Raw genomic sequence first — 26988 nt, 5'->3', positions numbered from 1 at the left:
AAAACAATTAACTTGATGACTGAAGAACATAGGTGTAGATTTTGGGATGATGCAGGGGACACATCTGGCTCAGTATGTAGAATCTGTGCATTTGTCCCCACCCATAAAAACACAAAATAAGCAGAGGACTTTTATTTTGACCAAATTAAATACATTTAAACGATGAAACTGATGCAGATAGAGCACAAATTGGTGTCTATAATTTTACTGGGCTGATAATTTGAGATCTACATAAAAGTCACACATTGTGTAGGCCTGTATTTAACCCATATTTAATTCATACGGGGACACACAGGGACATGTTGACTTTACTTTGACTTTACTCTGACTCAGGGGAACAAAGAGAAAATTTGAAAAGAAAAAGTTTGCGTCATGATTTATGAACAAAGGTGCAGATTTTGGGGGGACGCAGGGGACATGTCCTGCTCAGTATCTAGCAATAAAAATATGAAAGTAGCAAAGGACTTTTATTTTAACCAAATAAAAGACATTCAAAATACAAACTGATTCAGTAAAGGCACAAATTGGTGCTTAAATGCAGAATGCAGGAAATTAAGTGTTTGATGCTCAAACTTTTCTGCCACAGGGCCCCCAAGCCCCCGGATTCATATGTGTCCCCTTTAAATTAAAAAAATATATATAAATCTTCAAATAAAATTAAATGAAAAATATTAGGCTACTAAAGCTGACGAAAGTTGATCAGAGGACATTTTTCTGTATGTGTTTTACTTTGAAAGTGCTGACCGGAAAAAGTGTTATAACCGCGTCTAGCTTGACTCTAGCCCCAAGTTGTGTGTCAGGCAGGCAGACGGGCTGTGCGCCGCCCGGAGCCTGGAGACACTTTACCGGAGACAGAAAGTACCGGCGCGTCGGTCCCTGTGACACCTCACCGGACTCTCTCCGTCACTTTTTGGACGTGTGTGTTGGACTCGGGGCGTGGACACCGGGGACCGGGGCTTGTTGGATAACCGCACTGTTTTTGGATAATAACTGATGTTGCATCTCCATATGAGCGCATAGGGAGCGCAGGACCTCCCCCGCCCCCCCACAAGGTAAGGTGTTTATTCCCCCCAAACAAACACACATCAGGCTGGAGGCGCCGCCGGTACCGGCTCCAGACCTTCAGTCACACCGGTCCGGTTGCTGACACATTGAGCCCGTGAGGTCTCGGTGCTGCTGATTCACATGAGCTGAACCTCAGAGTGGAAGCTTCACGGGTAGAAACTTAGAAAGTGGCTGTGATTTCTGCACACGCTGCATGGCTTAGTTGGAGGAAAGGAAAGCTACATGGGGGCAGGAGGATCGCTCCCTGCAGCAGCTGTGGCACCACAGTGTTTTTGTCATGCAGGTGAATTTCCCTACAATAACTCCTCACAATACTCTGTCAATATTCCTGCTGTGTAACACTGGAGCTTACAGTGAGTTTGACTCCGCCAGTTGGGTTGTTACCAGCAATTTGATTAATCCCATCAATGAGTCACTAATAATTTAATCTATGAAAAAGTCGAAAAGTAATAAAAAAAAATGTCCATCACAGATTTTCCAAAAGGATGTTGGATGTTTTTAAATAGTCCCAAACCTTAAAAAAAAAAAAGATTCAGTTTACAGTCATTTGAAACAGAAAAGAAGCTTATTTCTATGTGGCTGTACCCACCCAATATGTGGTATTTTTCCATAGTTTGAGTATCAGTCAGTTTTCTGTCGTTGTCTTGCATTAAAAAAATCATAAAGATATAGAAAGGCAGGATTACAAATGTGCCCCAGACACCCCTGGTTCACTGTGTGGTAATGAGTTTGTGGTCATTTTAATAAGTGAATTTGCCCAGCAATGCTGTAGGGCGGCACAATGGTGAAGTGGTTAGCATTAATACCTCATAGCAAGAGGGTTCGGTTCAAACTCAAGGGTGGGGGACTCCAACTATGCAGAATTTGCATGTTCTCCAGCTTCCTCCCACAGTCCAAAGACATGCAGGTTAATTGGTGACTCTTGATTGGCTGTAGTGGTTGAGTTGAGTAGTCGTCTGTCTCTATGTGTCAGCTCTGTGATAGTCTGGTGACCTGTCCAGAAGAATGTACCCCGCCTCTCGGCCAATGTCAGCTGGGATAGACTCCAGCCCCCCTATAACCCCCAACAGAATAAGCAGTCACAGAAAATGAATGAATGAATGCTGTATGAGATCATAAGGGTGAACTGAAGTAGCATTTTTATTATTATATAAAATCAAAGCCACGTCATGTAGCTAGAGGACCCCGAGTTAAAACCTGTTTTTAAGGGGGGTTAAAGAGGTCATTCAGTGTTGCACTTCCATAAGATTGACTGACTTCAGAAAAAAAAAAAAAAAACTATCAATCAAACTAATTGCTGACTAATATGCTGGCATCAGTGATGGGCTCTGGATCGGCTAATGTCTTATCTGTCTGCTGTATTTTTCTGTTATGTTTGAAGATGTTCCTCCTCTCATGCTCCTGCCTGTTTTGGCGTCCCCCAGGGGTCTACACTGGGTTCCCTTTTAATTACTATATTCTACCCCTGGGCAAAACATGTAGACATAATGTTGATTTTCATTGCTACCTAGATGATACACAGCTATAAAGCCAATAAAGCTTTGTACCACCAATGTATACTTTACTGGGCTCTGCTTGCAGAAGTGAAGAATTGGATGGATACAAAATGCTGCTGCCAGGCTTCTAACACACACTTAAAAAAGCAAACACAGAACAGCAATCCTTGCTGCCCTTCACTGGTTACCTGTGAGGTTTAGAATTGATTTTAAGATATTACTGCTTGTTTGTAAAGCCTTGAATGGTCTGACTACTACCTACATCTGTGACATCAGTACATCAGTGTCTCTTGATCTGCTTCTATACTCTTTGTGTCCAAGGCGGCAGTATGTGTGGTGGGCAATATGAAAAGAAAGCACAGCATGTAGTTTGAGCAACTGTTTATATTTTACGTGATTGGCATTGTCTTTTTTTCTGACTTTACTGTAAAACACTGTAAAAAACTTTATTTTGAAAGGTGCTAACTGCAGTGGTGCAGTGGTTAGCGTTGTTGCCTCACAGCAAGAGGGCTCATGGTTGAAACCTATGGTGGGGGGTTCGAATCCCAGGATGGGGGAGCCCTTCTAGGCCCGTTTCCACTGAAGAAGTTCCTGGTACTATTTGGGGGGCAGGAACTACTACAGGAACGTCCTCTCGCTCGGCCCTCTCAACCGCCGTGTCTCCACTGAGAGGGCGGAGTAGGAGGAAGGTTCCTGTAAAGTTACCGGGTTCTGGATGTGACGTAATCGTTGCACGACCATTTTGACCAGGGCGACGTAGGGGCGTAGGGACGCCGTTAGCTGTTAGCCAGTAACTCAATAAATGGTCCATGAAATTTTTTTTTTTTTTTTGCCAGCGGCTGTCTTAGATACAACATGATTGAGCTAACTGGAGTAGTTTCATGTATCCAACAACGGAGGCTTTTAACAGATGACGTCCTGATGTTAGCTTTGTTGCTGTTGTTAGCTGTCCCTGTCAGCTGCAGCCACTGATGCTTTCTAGACATTGTGATTTCCCAAAACTGAATAAATACCACACACAGCAACACAAAACTGCTTTGCTAGCTCAGTCATGTTGTAACTAAGATATACGCTGGAAAAAATATTTTTTTCACGGACCGTTTATTGAGTTACTGAAGCTATGAACGAGCTAACCCTCGTCTGCTGAGTTTTAAAAATGCCGGCTATTTTGCCACTTTCTGTTGACGTCATATCCCATCTTGAGTATATCCAATCAGAACCAAGTAAACCCCAAGCCCCAGCTAGGAGTTTTTCGGGGCCGTTCTGAGTACCTACTCCGAGGCAGGGACTTGTTTGGCCCCTGTAAAAGTTCCAGAACTCTGTCCTTCAGGGGTGGTTCCTGCGGTGGAGACACGCACCAACGGCTCCAGCCCCATAAAATTACCCCGAAGTTCCTGCGGTGGAAACGGGCCTTCTGTGTGGAGTTTGCATGTTCTACCTGTGTCAGTGTGGGTTACCTCCAGGTGTCAGCCCTGTGATAGTCTGGTAACCTGTCCAGGGTGAACCCCGCCTCTCACCCAATGTCAGCTGGGATAGGCTCCAGCCCCCCACGACCCCTACCAGGATAAGCAGTTATGGAAAATGAGAGAATGAATATATAAATACAGTTATTGCTATTAATACATACACAATGTATAGAGTGGGGGATTGGGGCAGCTCAGTTTTGCCCTGGGGCCCACTCATGACTTAATCTGGCCCTGTTAACTACATGTTTCAGCATGGCTAACCAGACGTGATATAAGAGTTTGATCTAGTGTGGCGTCACAGTTAACAACTGCAGAAATGATTTGACTTGTCCACTTCCTCTCCACAGGTCGGGGCTCATCTAGCTGTAGAGGGACCCAGACCTGGGGAAATATCCAGACGAAGATGGAGTCATTTATCTTCTGGAGGGCTGTCCTCATCTTCCTCATGCTTCCCTGCGTCCAGGTACTGAAAATGGATGGATGGATGAATGGAAAATAATTGGATATATGAATACAGGAGCTGGATGTTTGTCTGTTGTATTACTGCCTGAATGACACATTGGGAACACCTTCCTGATGTGCAATTGTAGCCTCACAGTGAACTTCAAACAGAAGCGCCTTTATGTTTCTGTACAGTCAGTGTAGATTTTTGCTTTCACCACCTGCCTCACAGTCATGGTGGATCATCACATTCATCGGTGAATACAACGAGCACGAACCAATTAGAGAAACAATGTCAGGGTTCACAAACTGCGCACCCAGCCTCTGACTTCTCAGTGCGGCCGCTGTCGGCTCCGTTTGCCTAATTTGATCTGACCCGTCCGAATCAAATTGTTTACACAGGTCAGAAGGCCGCAGGGCAGCGTGGAGATCCTGCTGGAGTCTGTGTATACGTGTATGAGCTGTGGTGAATGTCACTTCTTTATATGAAGCAATACTGAGCGCAGGATGTTCTCTGGCAAATATAGCAGCTACTTAATCCCTGACAACAGGCTGCTGTGGACCTGGTGTTCTCCATGATCAACTCAGCAAAGAGATCTTTATTTGGACCCCGTCTGTTTATAAAGCCACTGAAGCCTTTAGAGAAGCAGGAATATTTCTTCCATCTATTTTCAGGGGGGCTGGGACCTGAAGCCTTGCAGTGTTTACTATTGATCGCTTGCTATTGTGGTGAACTGGGAATTTAAATTTGAAGATTTGGACAGGTTGTTGACTCCTCATAAAGTGTCTACAGAGCCACACGGAATCCAAATGTCGAATAAAGTTTGTTTTTAAGGCGATTCACCGCGTGAGAGAATTAATGGGGTAAAGCCATACATTGAGAGTGCTGAAACACCAAATATTGGCCTGCAGAAGTCCATATTGATCAAACCCTTATTCACAGTGCTCTGTACCATCAGCAGCAGCTGCAGTAACACACAAATACAAGAACAGTTAAGAGTCAATACATGAAAATGAAAAGATAAAGCAGTCACTAATTAGTAGGTCAAATCTGAGATTAACATTAATATTTAAAATGCAGATCAGCAGGATCAGAGAGTTCTGTGAGCACAGCTTTACATCACATAACTTACTGCTTTATTACTGCTGCATTGTGCTTTTCTAGTTTTTAAACCGTTGTATATTCATCATTACTGTAATACCTAAATATTTATGAGAGCCGCCATTTGTACAATTCCAGAATCTATGACCACAGGCGTTGCCAGGTTATTCTGTTGGGACTTAAATGCCAAATGTTGAGTGTAGATCCAAAAAACTGGTTATGAGAGAATGTGTGTTAGTCTTTGTAACCTAACAGCCTTTCAAAATAAATGCAGGTCTCTAACTGTGTGTGCAGGGGTTGGGATGGTGGGTGGGGTTTGATGGTCAGTGCTGAGTGACTCAGGTTACAGCTACAAGAGCAGAGAAATGACACAGCTCACAGATCCAGGTGGAAAAAAACATCTCATTGTTTTTGGATTTTTCCAAAAGAAAGAGGAGTAAAAAGTCATCTTATTAAATACATTTCTCTTTATTGTGATTGTAGGTAGGCAGGCTGTAATTGTCTGATCCCACAGCATACTGTTGAATAAATGAATAAATGAATAAATGAATGACTATTTTTATTTCTGTTACATACATCTGGAGAAACAAAGATTATTTCACACCAATTTTCCCACAGTCAGCAACCCCCAAGAAAGGCTGAAGCCCCAGGTTATTTTTGCCTATCCTATACCAATTAATAATTAATAATTAAATACATTATACTCTAAATTAGAATCCATAATCATTTTACATTTTAAGGCTTTTTTGAAACTCAACAGAGAGCGACACAGTTTCAACTCAGCGCTGAGTCCACTCCATAGTTTGACTTCCAAAACTGAAACACATCTGTATTTTACATTAGTTCTCACTTGTTTCATAAATAAACGACTCTTTTAAATTATAATTTCCTTCTCTTATTTATTTATTTTTTCAAAATACAGACAAGGCGGCTTTTGTTAACAACTCGATACGATAACCAGCTTTATGTATCATGTTAAGAGCTCTTTTCTGAAGTTTAATTACAGGGTCTATATTTGTTTTATATGCATTTCCCCAAATTTCAGCACAGTAGGCATTACAAGTAAATTTAATTTCAATATTGCAGTGGTTGTCTTGTGGATAAAGCAGATTTCATGTTGTATAACATAACGTTACTGTAAACAACTTATAATTTACTGTAGATGAGACAGACAGACAGAGACAGCAGCAGATGATGGAGAGGTGAACAATGCATGTGGTACACTGCATTAACTGTATCTAAACTTGAGTGTGTGTGTGTGTGTGTGATAGAAAGAAAACCCTTTTGATATTTTAATGTTAACATCGATACATTTAGCTGTTTTTCAGCTCTGGACAATAAATGTTTAAAGTTAACAGCTGGAGATTTTTTTGATGTTGTTGTATGCACTCGGGAACCTTGTTCCAAGTACATGTTTTAATAATTGACAAATTTAAATGTGCAGCCTACTGTTGTCCACCTGCCAGATTTATTGTGAGTCGTATTTGTTAGTAATTAATATTGAGTAGAAACAGAATACTCCAGCAGACAACACATAGAGTGTAATCCTTTTAGTCTCATATGCCTATTCTGAGGTGTATCATTCGACTTGTTACTTGCTTCATTCCTGGCATATGGCATAAACGACATGTGACTCAAGTTCCTCGGGCAGAAAGTGCGCCGGCATACTGGCATAAACTAGGGCTGGGCGATATGGACAAAAATTCATTTCTCGGTATTTACAGGGGCTATTTATGGGCTACATGTTCAGCTGCAAGTCAAAGACATATCTGAGATGTCACGAGCACTTCTATAAAAACAGACTGTGATCAAAATAAAATGCAAAGACAGGGATTTTTCCCCTGTTTGAAAATATACAGCTGCACAACATGTACATGAAAAATTATATATAAAAAAAAGGCAGGGCTGAATGTTACGTTTGCACACAGCACTGGAGCTACAGAGGTTGAAAGTGTTGCAGCACAGGACACTAAACTATAACATGACTATAAAAGTATCAAGTAGTCCTAAATCCATTGTAGTTTGACACAATAAAAAATCTCTGTGGGCGGAGTTAAAAAAGTTGTTTTCCACATCCTTTCAAATGAATCTAGTGCTGGAAAATGATTCAAATATTTTAATCTTATTTCTGCACAGAGCATCAACAGAGAGGCCGAAGGAGGGATGTATGGAGCGAGAGACATTTTTTCTCCGCTATATACGTCTTGTACATGAAACGTCCGTGTTGTTGCTGCATTTTTTAATCACATCTGTCGCCTGCATCCAGGTGCTGTCTCAGTGTCACACAATAGACTGCAACTACCAAGAAGAACAGCGACAGGCTACGATCCACCTCACACACAAACTAGCAAACAAACACTCACCTGACACAGTCAAGCAGCTCTGACTCCCACGCATGCAGCGCAGTGCTGTGCAGCACGTGTGCTACTGTGGTCATTTCATTCACCTCACAGACTGATTTAGCGTAGCATGTGCAGCATATAGACCGATGTCGCACTGTAGACTGATGAACAGACAGATTAAACAGAGGAGCAGCTCTGTGTCTCTCTGAGTGTTGATGAAGAAACTGTAGCCCCTTTTACACTGCCAGATTTTCTGCGAATGTTGGGCCGTTTTGCCGGCAAGCTGCGAGCATTTAGACACACAGAGCTGGATTGGCGAGTTGATCCAAGGCGCACAATTTTCTGCCTTGTAGGGTAGACATATTGGCGGAACCTTTTTAGTTTAAACAGACCGAGGTGGCCTTCCGCCACGGGAGGGGCTGTTGATGACTTGTGGGAGGAGCCGTTGATGACGCCGCACGTGCGACCCACTGGCGGTGGATAAACAGGAAACAGCTGATAGCAGGAATTAGCGAGCAGCTAGTAGCAAGAGGGAAACACAAACCTGACAGACACTGTAAAGATGAGCAACTGGGGAGACAAGGAATTGTGCGCCCTCCTTGTCCTCGCAAACGAAGAGGCCATTAACCGTCAGATGACGGGGACGGTGAAGGGCGGGCCGACTTATGAGAGAATCACCGCCTGACTAGCCGCGGCTTCCCTCTCACGTCACTGTTTATGTCACACGCTGAGCTACACATTTTGTTACTTGCTCACGCCCCCCATTGCCCCGAAAGGCGCATTCTGTATAAACAAAAGTAGGTAGGCGGCATTTTGCTGCACTCCCCGATTTTGCTTTTATACTGCCAATGCTGAAAAAAGACTGATTGGGCTTTCCTGCAAATTTGCACAATTCCTGTTTAAAAAGGGCTTGTGACTGAGTGAGTGAGTGGGCCGAAGGGTGTGAGAGAGGAGAGATGGACATTGGCATGGCTTTTTGGAAGAATGGCGCTAAGCAACTTGACCCTATATTGATATAAACAATATTGTCTAAATCTTTATCTTGCTTGAAAATATATTGATATATCGCCCAGCCTGAGCATAAATCACTGCTGATTATGGTATTGCTGCCCTGTACCACATAAAAATGACACCCCACTTTTGTTCAACTGATGGGTGCCACTTTTCTCTATCTGCCCCATGTAAGAAGCTGTTACTGCTGTGATGAACTCTTCTTGTTGCTAAGCTAGTTTGCATATGTTAGATGAAACTGCAGGTCCTACTCTGTCCTCGTGTTCTATATTTTAACCTTCACCAGCTGGTTCATTTTTAAACCAACTCCCCTACGTGATCCATGTCGATGTGAGCTGTACATGTCCGACCCTTCAGGGGGATATGAAGGGATAGAAGTTATCAGAATGAAAGCACAGCAGAGTGAAAGGGGACCAACAGGTGTTTCCACCGAGGCTTTCCAATTAGTCACACACACTACCCACACATGGGCCTCTGACCTGACTCTCTGCTACCTGCCAAACCTTATCACACACCTGGGGATAAGTCCACATCTGAGGAAAAAAAGTATGACTTGTGCACTGTGTGTTGTGTGTTTATATGTGTGTGTGTAGCAGGTGTGCATTAGTCCCTAAAATCCATATCTGTGTGTGTTTGTTGGACTTGTCCAGGATGAAGCACAGTTCGCTTTACACAATTTGACATGATAAAAGAAACGATTGTGCGGCTGTGTTCAGAGGAGTGAGTGTTTTTGTTTCTTTATTCTTTTAGCAATAATTGGATAAGACTGCAGCACACTTCTAAACATTGGATTTGACTCAACTCACCAGTTTTTCAGTGTTTTTGTAGGTCGGACACAGCCGGCAGAGACTCTGTAAGACGCCCACCATGGCAACAACAACAACAACAACAATGTGATAAGATAGGACAGACTTTTTGTACTGGCATGTCTCTGCATGAGCGAGAAAAAGCCCAGGCCCACAGTCCACCCCCACCCAGCCCAGTGTTCTACCTACAGGCATCCAGTCCTTGGATAGCAGGAAGATCTTAGGGCAAGGAGTGGAGGAGTGTGTCTCATGACAAACAACAGTTGGTGTTATCTCCACTCTCGGGCTCCTGCATGCCTGGCTTTGAGCATCAGATGATTTCATTCTGTCCATTCTGCCTTCCCCGGGAGTTCACTTTGGTCGTCATCCCCGCTGTGTGCATGCCGCCACAGACAGATGCCGACACAGCATGGACAGAGCTGCGTGGTATTCTGCTCTGGCACTGGACCAGCTACCCGGACACTGCCCTTGTCGTGACTGGGGATTTTGGCAAGACAGACCATAAAAATGTCCAACCAGACTGGTAGGACTCTGGACAATTTTGTGTTCTCCATTCAGTGAGGGTTACAAGGCTAATTCTCTCCCACCATTTGGCAAGTGAGATTAATGCCGCCATCTTTATCAAGCCAGGGTATAAACAAATGTGGAAAATGGGAGTCTGTGGTGATGGACCAGGTCAGGCATTGGACTGCCCTATCTGAGTTATGTGGACCAGGATGTGCATCAATTTTTATTTTCAGCAGCAAAATGTATCCAGTGAACTGAAATGCAAGTGATTACATTATTCTAATAGGCTGCCTAAAGTTTAATTTGTATTTGTAATATTAATAATTTATATAATGAAAAAATCAACACTTGGCCCTGTGTGATGATACATAGTCGATTTTCCAGCTGTATGTGACACTTGCAGAACATCGTAATGATGTCACAGAAGCTCATGAAGTGTAACTGATTGGTACATTGGTGATGTCAGTGTCACTGGCGCATGCTGGTCCTAGGTAAAAAAACACGTGGCAAATCGAGTCCATCTGGCTGTGTCAGAAAATGGATCAACATTGGACATGAGAGTCCTGCGAGGTGGAGTCTGGGCTGTCCTGAGGTGCATTCACAAGTTGTTTTATTTGTTGTAGATCTTTACAACAATTCACTGAAAGAACAAAGCAGACCTTCCTTATTGCACGATCCAAATCTTCATCAAAACTTGACAATATCAGCGTGTATGTTGTTAACTTGGAGGTTGTTGTTTCCCATAGCGAAGGGGATTTTGAGAACAGTAAGACACAGACAGCTGAAGAGGGGGAGAATGCTGGCTTACAGCCACAGTCGACATCCGATGAGTCAAACTATGGAAGTAGTGAAAAGCTTCATGACAACTCCAGCAGATGATATAGTCCCTAAGGTGACCGCACAGTCATTTCCGAGGCGGAAACCGTGGGTTGATGGATCCCTCCATTCTACTCTGGTGACTGTGCTCCTGATTGTGGCTCAGGAGTTGCTGTTGGAGATATGAAAAAAGACAAGACGGCTTCCTACAGGCTGAGATGTGCGGTCAAAGTCGCTGAGCAGAGTCAATTCTAAATATTACTATTATTATTAATACACACAAACCTTTTAACAAAGCTTGCAGTGTATGCCACCCCAGAATTTCACTACACAAACAGAGAAATATTAGTGCGTAAAAACAAAATCCTTGAATCTTGAATCATGTCTTGAGAGGCTGAATTTATTTTTTACAAACTCAATTGATAGAGACAATGGAAAGAGAGAATATTCATGTAGGATCATTTCTGGCTGATGACTGTGTCAGCACTTATCCCAATTAATTTGTCCTCTTGCTGACTGTGTCTCCAGCCCTGCTGATTATAACTTCGCAGCTCCTGCACCATCTGCGTCTTTGTCTCATTTAAATTGTGAATGACTTAAAAAACACTGACACACTTGAGTCTCCAATGCCATCCACCACTCCATGGGTGGAGGGGTGGATGGCATTGGTGGCTGTTGTTATCAGCTGCAGTGTCTTTTTTTGTTAGTGACAGTGGGTCTCACCAAAGTAAGACATTTTCCTTTGGATGTAAATATTGTGTTGGCACTGTCTTCATCATCCTTTGAGGGTCCAGTGTGTGGAATTTGGGGGGATTTAGTGCCATCTAGTGGTGACGAATTCAGATTACAACCAGCTGAAACTTCTCCAGGTTAGAATTCCTTCAGTGGTCATTGCTCAGGAGGTTTTCACCAGGAGCCTGATTATATGCAGAGGTCTCTTTGTCCCCTTCAAAACGAACCAGGTCATTAAAACTGGTAAAAACACTGAATAAAGCAGTTTAACGTTACAAATCAGTGTTTCTCCAACGCTGTTTGGCTCCTTGCAGAATGTGTGCTCACCTGTTATCTCTGATAACATAATTTGTGCTCACCTTACTTGTGATCCAGACATTCAGAAGGTTTTTTCCATGAGCTGAATTATCTGCAGACGTCTCATCCTCTCCAAAACAAATAGATCAGATGTTTTAAATCAGTCAAAACACTGAATAAAGTTGTATCACGTAAAAAAAAAAAAAAGCGTTTCTCTGATGCTGATTTGGCAATCATGGTTACATGTAAACATGTCAGTATGTGAGTGCAGAGAAGTGAGAATGAGTTAAACTAGAGGTGTATCAAGCTTGTGTCTGTATACTTCAGCAGTCACACAGTAACTACGCCCTCTACTATCACAGGACAAGCTTCTGTTTTTCATCCTGCTGCTGCCGTCTCAGCTAATAATTATCATCGTCAGTTATTTCTTTGTGACATCAGATAATAAAAATAAAAACATGACCTGCTGTCATTTCAGCATTTGATTTCCCTGTGTGGCTCCGTGTGGTACCGATGACGCAGGATGACATCATCAAAACGGTCCAAAGAATGAGTTACCTGTCGGTCTCAATTGTGAACACACACACATTAAACAGCAGTAAAAAGCAACAGTGGGATGAAAAATGAACCACACTACAATTAAGGAAGCAGCCTAGGACTCCAAACTAGGGCTGGGCAATAAATCAAAGTAACTGAAACCTACACTTTAACTGACTAATTGACCCATTTTCAGTCATTTCGATATTTTTCACAACCAGTGAGATTTTTTTTCTGAGTGTTCATTTAATAAGACGAGTCAGCAAGCTGTTTAAAGCAGTGTAATTAATTACGTGCGTCCAATCAAGCTCAGATGAAGTGACTCCGATGTTTCCAAAATGTCAGGTCAGCAACCTGCTCATAAAGGTCAGCAAAACTAAGCAGATGATAGTGGTATTTAGGAAGACGCAGGGAAGAAACTACGCCCGTCTTAATGTCAGCAGGTCCTTGTGGAGAGGGTGGACAGCTTCAGGTACCTGGTGTCCACCTCACTGTGGGCCTGACCTGGGTGCTGCATACTGACTCAGTGGAGAGAAAGGCAAAGCACAGACTGTTTCACCTGAGACACTTGAGGAAATTCCAAGTATCCTCTAAAGCCTCCTACAGACTGTGATATTTTAGCAGTCTTATAAGTTTGTGCAACATGGATCTGATAAACTTGGGTAGGACATCAAGTTTGATGTATGCAGACTGTACGATGACAGCGCTTACTGAATCACAGGCTACGACATACGAAACAGTACCTTCCCATACTCAGTGTGCAAAGATGCTGCACGGGTTACTACTTCTCCAACTGTGATTCACAACATAGAGGGGTACATTATTAAATATGCCTAAGTTTTGTGGGCACTATATACTGTGGTGTGTGTGTGTTTGCTAGCTGCTAGGTTGCTCACCTGGCAGCTGCAACTCAGCCGCCTTTTCCTTCCATGCTTCATCCTTCTATGCGTGATCAGGGCTGGAGGACACATCATACAGGTAAGGCTCCTGCTGCCACAACTTTACAAGGTTTTCCTCTTTACTGGAATTCCACACATTTCTTTTAGTGTGTTTTGCCTCCATGGTGAGCTGCTATTCGTCTGTTTGTTTGGGTTCAGTGACCATCATTTTCGAGTCATGACCAAAGATATCGCCATGTTTCTTTCACAGTGGTCATGGTTCGTCTAGGACGCCAAAAATCACACAGAACAGCATAGAGCTTTCATTTTGAAGTGCTGTTTCTTGCTGTAGAGTGAGTGACTAACGGACAGATGCTTGACAGAGACAGCAAACTACTAGCTCAATGACATGGCCAAACAAAAGTTTGGTGCTGAATGCATCAAACTACACGAACCTTGAACTGATGACTAGAAATCTGGACCCTGTGGCTGCACCAGTTGGGAACCACTGATCTAAAATACTAAGGGATTTCTACTACTGCTCCATCGAGAGCATCCTGACTGAGAACATCACTACCTGGAGCAGAAACAGCACTGAACAGGACCAAGGACACTGCAAAGAGTGGTTCATTCAGCTGAACACACTATAGACACTACTCTACCCTGCATAAAGGAGAGTCAGGCAGGAAGGCCAGGAGAATCATTAAGATTCCAGCCACACACAGATACCGGCCTTTCCCCCCTGATGAGGTTGGGAAGAAGGTACCGGATACACCAGGTCAGCACTGACAGTCTCAGGAAGACCTACTACCCCCAGGCCATAAGGATCCAAAATGGGGTCAGGACTGAACAGCATTACATTTCACTGGAATCATATCTTATGATTTCATGTGACAAATAAATTGATTTGATTTGAAACGCAGCTGTGGGCAATTGAAGATAAGAAAACCGATAAAGAAGAAACAATGCCAAGTTGGTGGTGTGGATAAAAGATAAATGACAATACTGTCAAAAATAGCAGAGCGGCACAGCTGCTTCTGAAGCAATCAGTCGGTGTGTTTGGTGAGTGTGCGGCAGAGAGCCGGGGTGTCTGAGCCCTCAGAGGCAGGTGTGCTGACTGTCGGAGTGAAGTGAAACTATGACTGTAACAGTGAACATTCAGTGAGAGCTACAGTTTGACGGAAAATAAATGCTCCTCAGGAACAAGTTGAAGAGATTTGTTTACCAGCAGCTCTGTATAGTGACAGTGGTAAGGCCTGGAGTTAACTTTGCCCTGGAGCTGTAATGGAGTCTCCCCTGTGCCTCTGAAAAACAGTCTGGAGGCTGTAGCAAATCATTTCAGATGCAGTAGTCAGCACTCCATACCCTAAAACATCCAGCTAATGGAATGAGATACCAGAAGCCATCAGTCTGTTTTATTTATTTATTTTTAGATTTAATATGCGAGTATCATAGTCTGATGTGTCTTGAAAATTTAATAGTAGAGCCTATTTTTTTGATATAGGCTTAAATGGCAGCGTGTATGTGTGGACATGGGTGCGATTGCTAAGTAGCGCCCCCTTTGGCAGGTATCACAGCTTCTAAACACTTTCTGTATCCAGCTCAGAGTCTTTCAGTTCTTGTTTGGAGGATTTTCACCCGTTCTTCCTGCAAAAGGCTTCTAGCTCTGTGAGATTCTTCAGCCGTCTTCGTGCTCTGCTCTTTGAGCTCTATCCACAGATGGTTAATGATGTTTAGGTCGGGGGACTGTGAGGGCCATGACAAAACCTTCAGCTGGCTCCTCCTGAGGTCGTCCATTGTGAATTTGAAGGTGTGTTTAGGATCATTGTCCTGTTGTAGAAGCCATCCTCTCTTCATCTTCAGCTTTTTTGCAGATGCTGTGATGTTTGCTCCCAGAATTAATCCATTCTTCCCTGTACCTGTGAAATGTTCCCCGTGCCACTGGCTGCAACACAAGCCCAAAGCATGATCCATCCACCCCCGTGTTTAACACTTGGACAGGTGTCTCTTTGCTCATTGTGTGCAAAAAAATTCTATTTTAACTTCATCAGTCCACAGGGCTTGTTTCCAAAAAGCATCAGGCTTGTTCAGATTTTCCTTTGCAAACTTGTGAGGCTGAATTTTGTGGTGAGGACACAGGAAAAAATTTCTTCTGATGACTCTTCCATGAGGGCGGCACGGTGGTGTGGTGGTTAGCACTCTCGCCTCACAGCAAGAGGGTTGCCGGTTCGATCCCGGGCGTGGGAGCACTTCTGTGCGGAGTTTGCATGTTCTCCCCGTGTCAGCGTGGGTTCTCTCCAGGCACTCTGGCTTCCTCCCACAGTCCAAAGACATGCAGATTGGGGATTAGGTTAACTGATAACTCTAAATTGTCCGTAGGTGTAAATGTGAGCGTGAATGCTTGTTTGTCTCTATGTGTCAGCCCTGTGATAGTCTGGCGACCTGTCCAGGGTGCCCGATGTCAGCTGGGATAGGCTCCAGCCCCCCCCTCAAGAGGATGAAGTGGTTAGAAGATGAATGAATGAATGAATGACTCTTCCATGAAGGTCATATCTGTACAGGTGTGGCTGCACAGTAGAACAGTGCACCACAGCTCCAGAGTCTGATCAATCTTCCTGCAGATTTTAGATTTACCTTTCTAACAATCCTATGCGCAGCTCTCTCTGAAAGTTTTCTTGGTCTTCCAGACCTCAACTTGACCTCCACAGTTCATGTGATCTGCCATTTCTTAATCACATGACAAACTGAGGAAACAGCTCCCTGAAAACACTTTGCTATCTTCTTATAGTCGTCTCCTGCTTTGTTGGCATCAGTTATTTTAGTTTCAAAGTGCTAGGCAGCTGTTTAGAGGAGCCCATGGCTGCTGATTGTTGGAACAAGGTTTCAGGAGTCAGTTGAAATTAGCATCACCTGGCCTTTCCTAACAATGACTGTGAACAAGCCAGAGCCCTAACAAGCTCATTAAGGTCTGAGACCCTGGTAAAAGTTGTCAGAGAGCTCAAATGTCTTGGGTCGTCCAAACTTCTGCATGGTGCTCCTTTTTTTTCACTCTTAAATTGTACAAAACAAAAATTATACACTGATTGGCAATGGCATCGGCTCTGTGTAGACTTTACGCACAACTATAAATCAGCTTTAAGGTGTGTTGTGGTTATGAATGGAGTAGGGGGATGTATGACAGCCTCTCAACTGGCAGTCCAGCATGTCCAGAGGTGGATAATAGAGTTTAAAGTGGTATTTAAATCTGTTTATAAAGGATTATGACTTATTTATGTGAGGACAGAGAATAATAAGATACTGAGGTGTGTCAGTTGTATTTACTACTGGACAGGAAGCTGTATATGTCGCATCTCTCTTCTGGAATACATGTATATCCTCTATAAGAAGAGTTAAAGTCACTGAGCTGACTAAATTGAGAAGTGAAGGAATGTTTTGGGTGCAGTGGACAAAAGGGGGATGATTGGGTGTAGATGAGATGGGAGTGGTGGTGGAGGGTTCGGGTGCACGCTTGGCTAGGTGCATGGATTATCACAAGCAGATGTGGGATCAGAATCACGCCTGATTGCTTTTTATTGTCTGGGTGTTTTTCTGGATGCGCTGCAAGATTTAGAGCTCTGTTTACATTGACCTTGGCTGATTTTCTTGAACTTTTTCTTTTCCTGGATTTGACCTAGCGTACCCCCTCCTTTGTCCCTTTGCTTTGTTACTAAAAATACAACAGTGGGGAAATGCCTCTAAAGAAGAAGACAAAGCATGTTTATTGGTGTTATCGCACAAAGCAGGAGGGGAGCAGAGGAGTGAGGGAGAGGAGAGAGTAAAAGAAAAAGATCTGCACTCTTCCACCTCTGCCTATTTGTCTGTTTCCTGTTGGCCTGGCCTTCCTGGTGCCAGCCTCTTCCTGTCATCCTTCAACCTCACTGCAGGGACAGCTGTTCAAACACAGCCCATCAGTACCAGCTCTGCCTTTTCCCGTCTCGCCCCCCTCCCGTCCAGCCAGAATCCCCACCCTGATTCCCTCACCAGCACCAGCTTCCTCTTCCTCCGTACTGACAAACAACAACCGGACGACATCACCAAGCTTTTCCTCTCAGCCTCCTCTGAAAACAGCATTGTCTGTGATGCCAACAAGCTATGAGCTATGGCTTCGAGGAATGCAGTTTGCTGTTGCCATTGTGTGTAGAAATGATGACAGAGGTGGAGGAACTGCAGAGAGCAGCCAGGGACCAGAAGGAAAAGTGCACAGAGAGAAAGAGAGTTTAGAGCATGGAGCAGAGCAAGAGAAGCTCTCTCTGGTGGCTTTTTAAAGATTACATTATATGTTTATAATAGGTTCTTTAAATTCATTGACTGATATCTGAATCCAGTACTTTTAAACAGTTTTGGATTCAATTAAGTTGCCTGAGTGCTTCATCAGAGCTGCTTCTCAGGTGATCGAAATGCTTTGGAGACCTCCTCCAACCCAGAACTTTTCAACATAAGAACCGTCCGCTGTGACAATTTCAGTAACTTTCTGAAACCGACAATCACACCCTTTTAACGCTGTAAATGGCCAGGCGTGTAGAAGCATGAATGAAGTAGGTTTCCCTCTCAAATTCAGTATTTTCTGCCACTTTGTGTCTGCTTTCCTTCTATAGCGGTTCATCAACATGACTTATCAACTAGTCTTGGGCAATGTCACGGTATTGTGGTACCATGGTAGTAAGAAATCCAGACGATTAGATTTTCAGTACCTTAAAAAAAAACAGACGCTCCCCTTTTCATTGTGCTAAATCACTACCAAGACCTTTAACCAATAGATTATTGAGAATGATCCAATTTTGACAGAAGTTTCTATTTTAACCGGTGCAGCATTTGTAGTAGTTGTTTAGAAACGGTTTGTTACTTATGAGTAGGGAGAAGTTGGTGCAACAAGGAGGAGGCATGTCAAATAATTTTTTAAGCACTGGGCAGGGGCTTATGTTTTTATCTTGGCTTAGGGAGTGGCATACAGGTTTAAACAGTTGTATTTTATATCCATTTTACTGCCAAATTTGAAAGAAAACATGCCTTCCAAACTCATGGGTGGGTTTTAAAAATTACGCCATTTATCACGGCCAAAAACTGTAAAAACAGAAATTATCATTGGATTGTCAAATTTCCGACGGTCCTTGGACACATCTTGCGCAACAAACGCTTCCGTCAGGAGAAAAAACAAAAACAAATCTGAGCTTGAAATAGTGATATTTCATTAAAATAACGTTATTCTAAATGTCTCATTTAAAATTTGGCCAAAAACCATTTGCACGAATGAAGCAGCATGTGTGACAGGAGTGAAAAACTGAGGCTTTCCTCAAGTCCAGGACTTCATCTTCAACTTTTAACTTCCACAAGCCAAAGGATAACATATGAAAAATAATATTAAAAATCAACAAACTAATTAATGGTGGAAGGAGGGTCGTCCAATTGCCCACAGTCACTCAGAGAGGCTCAAGGAAAATTTGTAGCTTCTGGAAGAAAAAAAAAACACAAAGTCACCCCCGTCCTCTGATAAGTAAAGACCAATCCCTTAGCGACCAGGAAACTCACAGACTGATTGCATGCATGCAGGGTGGTTAATATTTAACAAATAACTACTGGGTATAAAGGTATAAAAAAGAGATGCCACCCAAGCCAGGTATGAACTAGCTCTTTTCAAGCATAACCTGGCCCTGACTAATTATTACATATTGTACAAGTAGAACCCCAGATTCACTCTTGGAACGAGCTTTCTCTGCTTGGCTTTAGCCTCACTATATTTGCATTTTTTGGCTCTGTGAATGTGATTTTTATAACTATAGCTTACAGTCTGGCACCTGATTGCAACCTTTTTGCAAAAAGTCCCGACCTTACCTGCGTGCTGTTATTGGCTGACGACAATGCACCTAGATACGTCCCTAACACAGCGAAATATGAATAAGAAAATACAGGTAGAGGGCAGAGTCTCTGCAGGTAAGTACACCACCACACACTGAGAGTGGGTCATATGTGGTGATGATTGAGAGGGATTACTTCTGTACGACTCTATACAGAGTTTGCAGTTGCAACCTGCAGAGTATATTTCTACAGAAATCCCCCAAAGCTGCTGGTGTGCTAGGAATCCAGGTTAGCAAAGGCTAATGAGAACAAAACTGTCTGTGATCCCTGCCTGTTAAGGTGACTCTTATCAGGGTGTACATCAGGGACAGGATCACGGCACTGCATGAGTGGGGCCCCTCGGACAGCTTTGAGCAAGGCTCATGAGCCCACAGTGTATTTTTTGATATTGCTGTTGGGGTTTTCATTCCCCTCTGGTGTGAAAAAAAGAAGCGACAGACGCTCGGGCCTGTGCTTTAGTGGTTGATTTTTCAGTGAACTTTGACAAATTTAGTCTATTAGATCCTCAGCGGCAACAGCACCAGAGTCAGGAACAGGCTTTCAGTGTCAGTCATCCAGCCCCTGGTCCTCCACACTCTCAGAGGCAACTCTGTTCAAAGGAAACCCAAACCCAGACGAGGAACGATTAAGATATCCATCTGGAATAATATAATTTTGACCATGTGGCCTGCAGAGTAGGCCCAACCTGCCGCTGTTATCAGCGTTGTCATTATTTATTCACAGCTTGGTTCGTGTTTATTATTCAGTTGTGGATTCATTATGGCTGGAATGTGGTTATCTTTTCACGTTTTTCTGGCACATTGGAGTTCTGGAGTTTATTATTATTTGAGCCCTGCTCATCACCTCCCTCCTCCCTCTGTTCTCTCCTTCCTTCCTAGAGCCGGTTCATGTGTGGGTTTATTAAGTTTCATTTTGTTCTTTACCTTTGCCATTAACTTGTTAACCTGTAATGTCTCCTGTCCGCTCTCTGCTCCACTGCCTTGGATTTATACCTCCTGAAGGAGCAACTAGTAAGCAGCTGCTTGTAATTGCAGTGTTACAGATAAAGATTTACGCATAAATGTGTTTAAGTAAGAGTGGGAGGCTCTGGAGAGCAGCAAAATAAGGTTTAATGAAATACATGTGGAAGAGGGACAGAGCTCGGCCAGAGTCGTGGTGAAATTTTCTTTCTTGCTTGCTTTCCTTCCTCCTTCCTTCTTTCCTACCTGCTTGACTACACGATATGAAGAAAAATATACGATAAATATCCTGATAAAGACATTATTTGGGATACTGCTTGGAAACCTTTGTCCTGGCATTCATGTAGATGCTACTTGACATGCACCACTCATCCAAAGGCTGTTTAGAAGTAGATAAAGTTCCCCCGCAGCTCATGGTAATGGCATGTCTCGATGGCAGTTGCCCCCCGACCAGAAGAAGGCAGCATACCACACTGCTCAGGAATGGCCTGAGGAACATGAAAAAGAGCTCAAGGTGTTGACCTGGCCTCCAAAGTTCCCAGATCCCAATCTTATTGGGCATCTGTGGTGGGACCCTGCCTCACAAACACCACCGGACACCCCTAGAGGTCCTGTGTCCATGCCTCGACAGGTCAGAGCCAAGTCTGATCCACAGAGGCCCCACCGTGGATCAGGGGTGCTTCTGGGGTACCAGCAAGTCCCAGGAATGTTCGATCAGATTGTGATCTGGGGAATTTCAGCTAATCCGTTGTTTTAGGACTGACTGCCATCTCATCTGTGAAGTAAACAGTCCTGCCTGTGTCTGGCAGAGCAGAGCGAAGTCTCAGAGAGCAGAGTCGACACACTAACATCACTCTCTCAGTCACTTTTTCAATCACCTGCTCGATCAGGCAACTGGCTGATTGTATTTACCGACCTAGTGCAACTTCTTACTGCCCCAGGCTGTCGTTGGACGCTGCCTAACAGTGAGGGCTCTCTGTGATTGTCCAGAGAGTTTAGGCATGGCGCTGTTAGACAAAATGTAATTTAACACCTTGTTACTATATTAAAAGTGCAAGTCCATTAATTTCAATGGAAATCTCCTTGATATCCGAAACTCCCACTGAAGAAGCATCTTGGATGAGAGGTGAAATGTCTTCAAGAAACTCAATCAAGTCCAGTTGCCTAAGATATTACCACTTTAGATCATCATGACCTGGATGACTGAGAATCTTCACCAATGTGTAAAAAAAAAATTAACTTTTGCGGTGGATTTCAGAGAGACCATATGACGGTGTGCTAGCTTAGCCAACAGGCTGCTAACAAGCTAACAGGCTATTTCTTTTAATTCAGTTGATTGTAAGTGAGTTTGTCTGATTAAAAAGAACTTGTATCTAGTGTTAACACATTGTGAATCTGAGTAATGTTATTCTGATAAAATATGGTTATACATTTCATACAGTCTGATCATCGTTATGATTTGTTCCGCCGTTCATACGTCTTTTTAATTAAATAATTTATAAAACATGCCACGTGCCTGGCAGGCCAGCATCTTCATTTAATTGTTTCCATGCAGTATTGGTCCTGTTTCTGTCCTGGTAATGGGAACAGCATGTTGGCCAATTCTAATCATTCCTTCATTTTAAAGCATTGGCCGATAACGATGACGTGTTGATATTATCATGCATCCAAGTTAAAGGAACAGCAGTAGCTCAATTGTTTATGACCAAATTACGAACCGGCTACTGGACCATGATGTTATCCGCATTATGTCCTTCCTCCTGCACCTTCTACCCAGGTGCCACCCCTTGCCTAAACCAAACAGAGTATTTTGAGTGGTGAGAACTTCCGACACAGACAGTTTCCTGTGTGGTAATTGTCCGGAGTTCATGTGAGAATGCGGCTTATTTTTGCCTTTACAGAGACAGTGGAGACAGAAAGGTCCCTGGCTGGAATCAAATAGGGGACGTTACAATTATTTATCTCAACCATATTCACAGCTAAGACTTAAATGCCCTGCACAGCCACATGTGTTTGCACTTATTTTTGCTGACCTCTGCTCAGGTTAAGGGTAGGAGGAGCTCTACTGAGAATTATGTGAGTTCTGTACCAATAACAATTATGCTTAAATGTGAAATATTTTCCTCCCCTGCAGACCCAACAAGGCTAACAGCAGAGTGAGGGAAATGCCAATTACACAGTCTGTTGGCGCCCACACAGCCGTCAGAGCAGGTCCAACCAGGCGCGACATAAGTAACACCTGCAGTTTATCATGGATGTATAGCACCTTTAAGGTTTAAAAGTAAGCTTGTCTAAATCATATCAGCAGTAAAGCCTAAACAGCAAACTCCACTTTTATTGTGACAAAACTATAAACACCAAAACAAATACAACAAAAATATAATAGAGTTGATATGAGAAAACTAAGACTCAGTGATGCCGCTGTAAGCTATGAAACTTTAAAGACCTATAATAAACTATAATAAAATTTAAATGAAGTCATGTATTATGTGGGGAGGTCTATGAATATTAAATTACTCTGTGATAGGTATATGGACGTCACTAAGATGATTTATCTTCTTGCTGCATTTTCTTTTTATTTATTGATACTTATTGCTCCAATTACCCCCAATTTTTCAGGGTTTCCATTTTCTCAGAAGTAGAGTTTGTAGTTCTCCAGCTCTGCAACTTTGCTCCTTTTGGAGATACACACCTTTTGCCCACACACACACACATTCAGTACACACACACATGCACAGATCCTCACATCGAGCTCAGGTTCAGTGTCAGCTCTGGTATTTCAGCTGAAGGCGAGGAGTGAAAAGATCACTGTAGGTCTCCACACAAACTGCAGCGAGCCAGGCCGTCACCAGTCACCGCCTCACCCCCTCACAGTTAACTGCACACATGCTTCATGTGTGTGCGTGTGCATGTGCATGTGCAGATAGAGAGACAGCTGAAAAGCTCATTCATACACGCGGACAGTATGGCCATTCACTCCGAGTCGCTGGCTCTGTTTCTCCTCCACTCTGGGGCTCTGCCAATCAGCTGGCTGGACTCTCTCCTCTTCCTCATCCTCTTATTTTTCTATTTATTCCTCCCCGCTCTCGCTTCTCTTCCATCTCGCTATTTTTCCAAAACTTGGTTCTCCTCTCTGCTGCTGACCTCCATTTACCCTGAGCTGTGTGTGCTGTCTGTGAGGAGCAGTAAAAGCTCTCCAGCCCTCCCTCATAAAGACATAACCTCCTCAGACCTCTCTGTGACTACGTGTGATGTGTGACACACCGTCAAACCTGCTCCTCTTGTTACAGCATGCTGTCACTGCAGGACTTCTCATAACATCTACCCAGTATTGGGAAGGCTACTTTTGAGCTATTTTTGACATCGAGCATTTTGATGTTGAGAGCATTTTTACAGCTTTACACTTTACAGTAATGTCAGCGCCTTTTTCTGATATCAACAAAAATGGTCTTGAATTTCCAGCCCTAAAAAGCATTCTGCAGCCAACAACATGGCCACCCACCTTGGTGTGGTCACCTGGTAGCAGGCATGGCAGTTTCAGGTTGTTTAAAGCAATGCACATTGACTTGATTGTTAGACAAAAGGCGGTGCAGATTTAAACAAAAGAACCAATCAGAAACAATACTCAAAATTTGAGCATGTACTGCCAAATGAATATAACCCGTCCAGACGTGGAGACAGCTCCTTATAAAGGCCCAGACACACCAAACCAACTTCAGAGAGCTGGCAGCGACGAAGGCCCCCTGCTGCGTCGTCTGACCTTACCGTGTCTTGGCCAAAAAGTTGCACATGAACACACTGCAAAGACTACAGCTGACAGCCAACCAGCACGTACGCTCTGTGCCTGTGTGAGAGAAAATATGTCTCCACAGTAGCAGATGGCGGTAGTCTGTATTTGTCGAAAACAGAAGACCATCTTGATGCTAGTTAGCCAGTTAGCATCATTAATAGCTCAATGGTTAAAGAAAAATAACCTTACCTCATGTAACAAGTTTGTTTCGATCTCACTCCCGCTTCACTTTAGCTCTTTGTTTACTTTCCTCACTTCTGTTTCTCTTCTCGTTGATTTCTAGGGCTGCCCTATAGACCAATAGTCATTTAGGTCCATTGGTCGACTGGTCTCCTGCATGTTTCTGATATGAATGTAATGATTAAATGATATATTTTGGTGGTTTGAGTTGAAGGTGTGAGAAAGAATAGTATCAGTAACATTGTTAACACTGTGCTACATTACAGAGAAATACAAACCGTACTAATGAACCTTCATTAATATAGGCCTATATTTTGTCTCCAAGTGCACGTCACACACTGAGCGAGCCGCCTGTTAATGACGCTGTGGGCTAATGGGCATGTAGCTACTTCCATGTTTCAGATGATACGTCATGTTTGTAGTCGACCAATGAAGATGAGTTTACATATCACCTTGGGTTCGTCCTTCACCTTCTCAAAATGATCCCACACTTTGGATTTCCTGCCCGACATGTTATTAACCAGCCTGTGGAATAACCGCAGGTACCAGCCCTGGAAATTAACCTGACTCCTGTCTGACTGCTGAGCGTGGACACTTCCTGTGTCTGTCCTTTCAAATTAAATTCCCACATAGTCCAGTCATATAGATTTGGATTTATTTTGACAAGGTTTTCTTTTCTGAAAAAACTTTTCTGGTTGACTAATGTTTGGTGGACTATTGGGGGCATCGCAGACACCGATTCAGCATGCTGAAATAAAAGCAATGGAGGCCAACGGTGTGGGACACACTACACCAACAAGGGTGATGGATGCTTACTGACAGCCCAACACTGACTGACGGTGTCAGGGCCTTAAGCCGTCCCACCCCTGATGGTGTTGCAGTCAAATTTGTCTGAAAAGTACTATAGTCATAACATTTTGATTGGTATCTCTAATTCAATTACATATTTTTGTGATTGTCATGTTGTTACATTTACATTTATTTTGTATGTGGTTAAAATGTTTGGCCTCCTAGCTGGTTAAATGTCACACTGTGGGAGTTAAAGTGATATTCTGAACTCTTCTTAGTGCCTGCTCAGACAGGGACAGTGCAAATCAAATAACATGTACTGCATCGTCCATTGGAGCGAACACTTCGTGTCCTCTGGAGAGCACAAGGAGGTAGATATTGATTTCTTATCTCAACGTTTCATTTCACTTTGATTTTAATGCAGCAGCTGTAAAGAAAGAGTCTCTTCTTACTGGGAATTACACGTTAAGCAATAATTCAGAATGAAGGAATTTTTGTCACTTTTTTCTCAGTCACAACTCCTTGCTGACACCATACTTAATGCTGAGGTCAGCTGATGCTCCACACTGTGATGTAACTTGATCTCTCATGTATCATTGAGAAGTTTACGTGTGTTAAGTGTAACATGCGGATCAAGAGCAGTGAAATACTGCAGAAACTCTCAGTCATGGCCTCGCGGTGGCTTCAAAGCAGGTGAACATGTCGTTGCTGTTATCCCTCTCACTGCTGCGGCTGTTAGTCCTACAGGAGCTGCATTAAACTGCTCTGTATTCAGTTAAACCACTCAGCGTTCTCGTGACCCACAGTGTCAGTCTGATAAGATGTTCTGGAACGTTTGGTTATAGCTTAAAGTGGATCACAATGAGGTAGTGAGGGCCAGCTTGGCCTCGATTAATCCTACGTTTCTCTGCACCCGCTCTCCTCTGTGTTCTATTTATGGAGCTCTCTGGGGTTTTCATATCTTCAAGTATCTCTTAATTATCTGAAGAGGCGAGCTGTGTTATGTTACATTCAAAGTGCAGGAGAGGGGTGTAGACACAATGAAACACCCAGGCAAAGCCACATGCATACTTTCCTAAAGTGCCAGAGTTTCAAATATGCTCAGAAATATTTTTGAGCCATACATACATGCAGACTCACACATGTACACCTCATCTTTTCTGCAGGACACCTGATATATAAAGAATTTAACTACGAGCTTTAAACTCATGTTCAAATTTATATTCAGATATCTTGGTCAACCAAGATGTTCTAACTATTCCAGCCACAGGGTCCAGATTTCTCCTCAGTCATTAGTTTAAGGTCCAATTCAGTTTAATATATTTAGCGTCATACTTGCATTTGGCCATGTCGTTGAGCTAGTTTTCTGTCTCTGTCAAGTAGCTGTCACTCACTCTCTGTTAGTCACTCACTCTACAGCAGGAAATGGCACTTGAAAGTAAAAGTTCTGTGTCGCAAATTTACTGTACTTCAAAATAAAGTGTGTTTTTACAAACTTGACATGTTTGTGAGTAACTTAAGGTCCATTCAGAGTGGATGCAGCAACTCACTTTTGGACCACGACCCACCAGTTGGGAACCACGGGCATGAAGGATTAACTGATTCAGTCTTTACCACATCTACTAATCAGCTACAGGCTACCCCGTTACAGGTTTCCATATACAGTACAGGCCAAAAGTTTGGACACACCTTCTCATTCAATGCGTTTTCTTTATTTTCATGACTATTTACATTGTAGATTCTCACTGAAGGCATCAAAACTATGAATGAACACATGTGGAGTTATGTACTTAACAAAAAAAGGTGAAATAACTGAAAACATGTTTTATATTCTAGTTTCTTCAAAATAGCCACCCTTTGCTCTGATTACTGCTTTGCACAC

The 26988-nt window shown here is 43.1% G+C and overlaps 1 protein-coding gene across 2 annotated transcripts in view; it reads left to right on the top strand.

The window, feature by feature from the left end:
* The first annotated feature begins 772 nt into the window (after positions 1-772).
* adamtsl3 (ADAMTS-like 3) overlaps positions 773-26988 on the top strand; it is a 321378-nt gene continuing 295162 nt past the window's right edge. For both annotated transcript variants that reach the window (XM_033626208.2, XM_033626216.2), the window contains exons 1-2: positions 773-1052; positions 4375-4490. In XM_033626208.2, coding sequence (XP_033482099.2) covers positions 4431-4490 — 60 coding nt within the window. In that variant the 5' untranslated portion in view covers positions 773-1052; positions 4375-4430. The remainder of the gene's footprint in view (positions 1053-4374; positions 4491-26988) is intronic.

Source organism: Epinephelus lanceolatus, chromosome 2, assembly GCF_041903045.1.
Source record: "Epinephelus lanceolatus isolate andai-2023 chromosome 2, ASM4190304v1, whole genome shotgun sequence".
Taxonomy (NCBI): domain Eukaryota; kingdom Metazoa; phylum Chordata; class Actinopteri; order Perciformes; family Serranidae; genus Epinephelus; species Epinephelus lanceolatus.
This window is presented reverse-complemented; position numbering and strand designations above follow the sequence as displayed.